The sequence below is a fragment of the Embiotoca jacksoni genome, unplaced genomic scaffold (assembly GCF_022577435.1).
Source record: "Embiotoca jacksoni isolate LCO1_2020_lvr unplaced genomic scaffold, fEmbJac1.0.p SCAF_24, whole genome shotgun sequence".
Lineage (NCBI taxonomy): Eukaryota > Metazoa > Chordata > Actinopteri > Embiotocidae > Embiotoca > Embiotoca jacksoni.
Window position 1 is genome coordinate 6,175,100 of NW_027185375.1, and position 7,517 is coordinate 6,182,616.

The 7,517-nt window shown below is 41.9% G+C and overlaps 2 protein-coding genes across 2 annotated transcripts; one reads left to right on the top strand and one right to left on the bottom strand.

The window, feature by feature from the left end:
* Positions 1 to 1,661: 1,661 nt before the first annotated feature.
* Positions 1,662 to 4,173, bottom strand: LOC138203826 (zona pellucida sperm-binding protein 3-like). Its single transcript, XM_069158816.1, is given in 10 exon segments — positions 1,662 to 2,008; positions 2,145 to 2,263; positions 2,414 to 2,506; positions 2,671 to 2,784; positions 2,954 to 3,032; positions 3,035 to 3,130; positions 3,264 to 3,367; positions 3,504 to 3,547; positions 3,549 to 3,632; positions 4,036 to 4,173. Coding segments are annotated over 10 exon segments (960 nt in total). The 3' UTR covers positions 1,662 to 1,919.
* Positions 4,174 to 4,693: 520 nt separating this feature from the next.
* On the top strand, positions 4,694 to 6,113 carry ufsp1 (UFM1-specific peptidase 1). Its single transcript, XM_069159329.1, has one exon. The coding sequence runs from the start codon at positions 4,754 to 4,756 to the stop codon at positions 5,525 to 5,527; it is 774 nt and encodes a 257-aa protein (XP_069015430.1). The 5' UTR covers positions 4,694 to 4,753; the 3' UTR covers positions 5,528 to 6,113.
* The last annotated feature ends 1,404 nt before the right edge of the window (positions 6,114 to 7,517 follow it).

Below are 7,517 nucleotides of genomic sequence, written 5' to 3' on the forward strand. Positions count from 1 at the left end.
GGAACTTTACATGGTACAAAGGAGCTCGGATGATTTGTAGGACCGAATACTGACCGAAACAAAGCCATTGAAATGTCAATGTTTAGGCACCAAAAATGTATGCACAAAGTATTGTACCGACAGATTGAGTTTCGAGGTGTTAATGGTTATACATAAATAAACGTTAGGGGATAGCCAAATTCATTCGGTATATATTCAATCAATAGTTGTGGAGACATTTCACGAAGAAAATGTCAACTTGCTTGATAGTCATGGGATCACCAAACTCTAGGTTTCATCCTCTGGAAACCACCAATATTTGTACAAAATAACATGTTGACATATGATAATGAGACATTTCAGTCTGGACAAAAATAAGTCAACTAACTGACCATCATCTCCATATACAGAGCTGCTTCACAAGCATGGCTAAAAGCTGTTAATCAATAGTCATTCCTTGTCCAGCAGGTCAACACTGGTCCACAAAGCCTGGAGGGTCATTTGTGCTCAGACAAATATTACATTACATGCCAAATGCTGGAATTGTGTTTAAATTTGTCCCTGTCAGACAGGAAGAGTACAGTACACTATCCTGCTAGACAAGTTGTCTTGGAGTTCTTGCTCTAAAGCCCTGATATCATTGCTTCCACTCTGCTCCATGTCATTATACAGTAATTTCTATGAGTCAACAAAAAAATCTGCAGCACCAGTATCCTTTCTCTTATTTCAGTTTTGGCACCCAAGAGTATGTCCCCTTGATTTAGGTCTTATTTTCCCCCATTGTCCTTTGAGTATTTCCCTGGCTGCATCATCCAGTTCTCCCTGCTGCCAACGTGACCTCTGTGGAATTATTTCTGTCCGAGCTGCCCGAGCTTCACACCTTCTGTTATCGAATGGGCCTCTCATCACGTGTCATTTCCACTTAATGCTCTTTCCCCTCTTTTGGCCGTCCTTGTCTGTCACTGCATGCCCTGTATGGCTTGAGACTGTAGGTTTTACATTCCACCCCAAGCTGTCGCCTTCATTTACATATTGCACTATGCGACTCTCCAGATGTGCACACATTTGATTTTTACTTTCTCTTAGTTTGTCTGGTTACATTAATTACACATATGTGTGTGACACCAAAATAACAAAGCACAGACATGTTACTTGTACCATTATGCATAATAGACAATGGGATTGTCTTAAGTGACAATCTGCTCAATCCAATACATGGGCTTTTGAAATTTATAGCCACAGCGTGCACACAACTATGATTGTAGGCTCGACGTTTAAATTTAAACCCAACGATAACAATGAATACCCTTTCTTCCGTTGTGACTTCACTGCTTGCACTCAACCAATGTCTTGTTTAACATTTAAACTAAATGCCACATGCCATCTTATCTAACTACTTCCACAATGTGGCACTCGCATAGGTGGCTATGATGATTAAGAAGGATTTTTGTTGTTATCTCATATGTAATTTAAGTGTTGAAGTGAAGACAGAGACAGTTTGCAGCATGATGTTGTAATTGGAATTACAAAAGTTTACAAAATTAGCATCATTTATCTGAAACTGTCCGACATGAACACATTTTTTGTCAGGGAGAATAAAACTCCTTCTTTTATAGATCTATTGAAATGTGTTTACCCAGTCATGTCTTCTGTGTGTTGTCAGAAGTGGTTTATGGGGAGTTTTTGATGGCTTTAGAAAAATACAGTTGAAAAAGGCTTTAAATGGGTTTTGTTGGTGCCTCCAAGTAAAACACAGTAGTCAGTGCTATGAATTGTTATTTATGGCTTCCAACAATAATTTTTTTTCTGTAAAGGATTAAAATTGAATATCAACAATCAAAGATAAACAATATATGATGCATGCAATAATTTTAAACGCCCCCAGTTTTGATCTCAACAGTCTCTGTATCCACCTAACGGTGAATTTGGAAAAGGGCTCTTCAGTGACTGACGGAGAGGCGGCCGGTCCAGCGGGAGCGTTTCAGCGTGCGAAGTGGCCCAACGGTCTTGTCCGCCTCATGCATCTTTTCTGTAAAAACATTGACATACACACAACTTAATGATCAAGTTCCCATGAGCTTACTATGAGTTGCATTCAGCAAAGTTGGTAAAAAACACGGTCAAAGATTACGCAGGTTGCATTTGTTCGTGGAGGGCTGAGCAACCTGTCTCTGGTTGAGCTGTGTGTCCAGTGAGGCCACAGTTCCTCTCTGCAGTCAGTCTAGAGCAGTCGTCAGCGTCACAGCATTCACACAGAGCTCTGTCTCCCTCTGCGGCCCGCCAGCTGAATGACAGACAAACACCCTGATTGTACACCTCAGCTGTGAAGCCCCAGCTAAAACAATACACGTTACACATCAGTTGATGTTAACTTAGCCAAGAGCTAATCAGGATGGTTAAAAGCCAAAGGTCGTAAATGGTTTGGCAACCTGACCTGAATGAGGGCCTGTGGAAGAAGCAGGCTTTATTAAGGTGGCTGTGAGAGTTTTGTTTCAGAGCAGCTCTGAGATGGCAGCTTGATGAACATCTAAAAAAAAAAAAAAAAAAAAAAAAAAAAATAGAGAGAGCACATTCAGTTAAAAAATAACATGGCATCAAATAAAATGCAAATGTGAAAAGCTTGACAAACAATAGTTTACACATTCGGGAAGATATTGACACGCAACTTTTCCACTAAGTGTTTTTACGTACTCCCAAGACTTGTTGCTGAAGCGGAAGGCTTGGACGCTGAAGCATAGGCTGTTAGCTTGCTCCCTGGGGAAGAATTGAGATGAAGAGCCTGGCAGTAAACTGTCCATAAGACATCTGTAATGGAGGAGAGACACAGCTGAAATGTCTTCACGATCTGCATCACATTAGACATGACATGTCCAGCCTAGTCATTTTAAAAGATGGCTGAACTTGGCTGCAAGGATTCAAGCTTACGTTTGAATTCTTGGATTAAGATCTGTGTGAGTCAGAAGGAAATACTGACCCATGCTTGGTGATAAACTTGCAGCATGGCAAGGAGAGAGGGTCGGGCTTCAGTGTAGGGACGCAACAGTCAATATAGATGTAAGGGGAGGGTGGAGCGGGGCCTCCACTCTGGCCTCTAAAAACACTGCCTCCCCCTGCTGATACACCGAGGAACTACGTAGAGAGGCACAACCATCTGTGGAAGGACACAGACATTTTCCATCCACTCAGTTTCACATGGACTCCAGATAGTGGCAATATTACCACACACTGCTGTCAGAGAAATCTTCCACTGATGCTGTATAGATTCAGTGAGATAGTAGTTTCGCCTGCCATGACACGAAGGGAGAAGTCCAGAAGGCCAAAGACACCAATAGCGGATGTCATCGGTACCCAGGTTGGTGTTAATGGTTCTCCATTCACTTTCTGCTTTCTGTGCTCAAATAAAAAAAAAAAATAGGCACAGGCTTATAAGCATTGACGACAGCTTACTACAACCATTACTTTGAGGACACCGCATGAATCAAGGAGAAGCACTGTTTTGTGGGCACAAATGAGAACAGATTCACCTCTTATAATGGCACTCAACAGGCATGACAGTAGTCGCCCCTCTTAACTATCAGAGTGCCTGTAGAGGTAGGAACCACAGCAGGACACAGTAACAGCTGGTTGGAGTACACAAGCCACTCACCCTGAACCTGGATAGTAGTGATCAGAAAGAAATCAAACTTTAATGTATATTTAAAGATCCACAGCGTCACAATAACCCTGTCAAATGTTGGTTTTATGATTGCAAAAGAAAGTTATACATTCCTTATTCGACAATGCTCTATGACTGATGTTTTTCCATGAGAACTACTCTTGGGAACGAGCTGAAATTAATTACCTTTTTTTTGCAGGTTGGAAACCACTGATTTCATCTTCCAATAATTGAGTAAATGTCCTCAGTTGCTTTTCAACATTGAATTTCAGTCCAATTTTAGCTTCATTATTAGTAGCGTCCATACAGCGTATGGATTTTTAAATTGAATATTGCTCTGTCAACACAAGAACAAGATTAATAGGGGACTTTCCTTTCTGACCTCTCCACCTTTCACTTACTTTGGACTCAGTCCCACAATCTTGTAGCCCTGCAGAGATGACCATATTGGTTTCAGATAATTTCTCCGCATTGTATTTCAAGTCCGTCGCCTTCCCGAGTTCCGGCGTAATTTTTTCCAGCCAAAAGAAACGCCACATAAAGTAAGAAAAACAATGGAGAACAAGACCACTACTGTATATTTGACTATTTTGACCATTGTGGAGGAAAACGCCACTAATTGGCGTTGGTGCATTCAGGTACCATTCAGGTCTGCTCGTGCACTGGTTATTGCTATGCTACCTTCAAAGACTGCCGAAAACCTTGTAAGTCAGACAAACTACCAATTAACATTAGGCTATCATTAAGCTATGATTTATATTGATTTCACAAAAATATATGTTGGCTGTACTAAAAAACGACAATTGTTTACTAAAGCAAATTGTTGTGCTTTTCTGCTCTTTATTGCGCTTTATCCACTTTGTCTCTAAAATTAAATAAGGACCTCTTACTACATTTTTAAACTTAAAAATATATATTCATATATAGGGTTATAAGATATCGCTATTGCTAAGAGGGGCGAAAAGCTCTTGAAGGCGTCGCCGTCAGTGGGACCAATGCTCAGGCGGAACTTTGATATGTCAAGTGCACCGTGGGGACTGTTATTGCAGTTGCACCAGCTGACTTTCGGGTGGCTATTCCGCGTTGTGAACATGCTGGCAAGTTTTTGAATTTATATTCATGTTTGCTCGGTCGAGAGAAATGGACAACGAGGTTGGAGCAGCGGCGTCTGGGGAGAAGATTGACTGGGGAGAAAGTGGAGCAGAAGAAGGGAATATTGTGCAGAAGACCAGGACCTCATCAAAGAATATCCACTCTGGTCTTCCTAATCCACCCACAGATGCTGTAAAATGTTCTCTAATAAAAGGAGACTATCGCTACTTTCATTATGGCTGTGATGGGAAGGATGACAGAGGCTGGGGATGTGGCTACCGTACCATTCAAACAATGGCTTCCTGGCTTTGCCACAACTGCTCTCCACCTCAGAACCAGAACAGGCCTCCACCGAGCCTCCCAGAGATTCAACAAGCCTTAGTCACGATGGGGGACAAGCCAGGCTCCTTCTCAGGCTCCAGGGAGTGGATAGGAACATTTGAAGCCTCCCTGGTCCTTGACTATTTCTATGTCGTTCCCTGTAAGTTGGTCCACATCAGAGGTGGAGGGGGGGAGCTGGAGGGTGTTGCAGTGGAAGAGCTCCATCAGCACTTTGAGAAGCATGGCTCTCCTGTCATGATGGGAGGAGACAGGGACAATTCCTCTAAGGGGATATTAGGGGTGTGGACTGGGGGCAAGGGGAGCTATTTGCTAGTCGTTGACCCTCACTACTATGGATGTGAGCTGGAGGCGGCAGAGCTACAGAGGCGGGGGTGGGTGGCCTGGAAAAGAGTATCATCTCTGGATCAGTCCTCATTTTATAATCTGTGTATGCCTCAGACTGCCCAAAAGGGAATATGACAGAACTATCTTTGTTTAATGCCTCTATTATTATGAATATGTGCATGAATTCAACAGCAAATTGTAGGATTTTCTCATTTAGATGCTTTTCAAAGTGTCTCATTGGTACATACAGACTTTACTCCATGTTCCCAGCTGGTTTTGTATCGAGCTGCAGTGCCATCCTGTGGTCAAAGTCATTGAAATATTGAAAGAACAAAACATTGACAGTATTTGGTATGGCTTTATTAATGATTGCAAAGGTACAACTAACTTCCTTCTCCAGTAATATTTTGTATTTACTCTGGATTTTACTGGAATTTTGACAATCAATTTATTGTTTAAAACGTTTTTTTTTTTTTTTTTAATGCAAATAATTATTTGACTTCAGCTTCTCAAATGTGAAGATTTGTTCTCTCTATGCTTTTGTTTTACTGCTAGTCAGACAAAAGTAATTTGTAGATGTCTACTTCAGTTACCAGGACATTGTGATGACTTTTTGAATTATTCATTATAAAGCTTTTTCATTGGTTATTGGTTAATCAAGAAAATATTCTGCAGACTCCTATATGGACTCTTGGATTAAATAAAACAGATCCCATTCAGATTCAGACTCAATTCCCAATTTTATTTCTTATATGGTATAATCCAACAAAACATCTCAGTTGCTTTCAAGTGTCATCTAAGACAAAGTTCTGGTTTAGAGATCTATATATATATATATATATATATATATATATATATATATATATATACCCCTTCTCCTTGATTATAATAACGTCTGTAAAACAATCATCACAATTGCATTTACTTGTCAATGTTTTCTGTGAGGAGCATGAACCCTTTGATTCACCACCTCAAATGTCATGTTCATTTTCAGGTCTACAGTTTTTCTCCACAGGTCACTGTGGGCCACAGCCTTTTCCCTTAGCGCCTTGAAATCCATTTCCCAGCCAAATCTCAATTTTTCTTGCTAGACTTTGTGTTTCTGTAGTTCGACTAGACTTTCCATAAGTGTGGACTTTCCAGTCTGAGCCATACCTTGAACTTTTCTACATTGTCTGAGTTCTTCTGAAGAGGCCTCTGACAGGTGCAGATCTGTCCAGTTGTCCACTCGTCAGCTTCTCAAGTTCTGTCCAGGTAAAAGTGTGATGGCATCCTGCTGCCACTTGCTGATATCTCAGGCTTGTGGACCTCAAGACCACATGTCCCATAAACCTCACACAGGTAACACAGGTAATACAACTGACCTCCTCTTCTGCTCAAAGGCCAAAGCCTTCAGAAACTGGAAGGCAAGCTTAAGAATCAAACCAGATATTATCAGCCACAGCCTGAACCACCTCTACCAAGCTTCTGTAAAGAAAATGGGACAGAAAAAGGAGAGTGAGGATTACAGTTAAACACTTACAGCTCCCACAATCCATGCACATGTGTGTCAACCCACCAGACACGTCAATAACAGCTGCACCCCTCAGCAGCGAGGCCTAGCCCACATCACTGTCCCTGTTAAAAGTGCCAGTGGCTTCCCAAACTGATGGCTTTGTTTGGGTGCTGATGGTCACCACTACCAACTACCCTCAGTGGAATGAAGACTTCTTCCTGGACACTGTCAAGCTGCCCCTGAAGACAGAAAGGAAACTTGATGTGTGAGATGAAGATGATCACTATGACTACTTGCACCAGAGCAGAGTCTGCCCCCTTTGTGTGTCCTGTGAATCACGGCAATTTGTACTTCTCCCACAAGACAGAGGGCATCCCAGGGCTTCCGATGACAGCCCATTCAGGATGGGGGCTGATCTCCTTTTCTAGGACCTGCTGGTTCCCCTGAGGTGAGGCCACACTGACAATGACCCCCTGACCTTTGTCATGGAACATGGGATGGAAAGCAAGGAGGCTCAAGCTCACCTGCCTCTGGTCTGGTGAATGAGCTGTGAAACACTGATAGAGGTGATTATACAATATCCTTTAGAACAGGATGAGCTATTGTCACTTTAAATGTAGTCTTGCTATA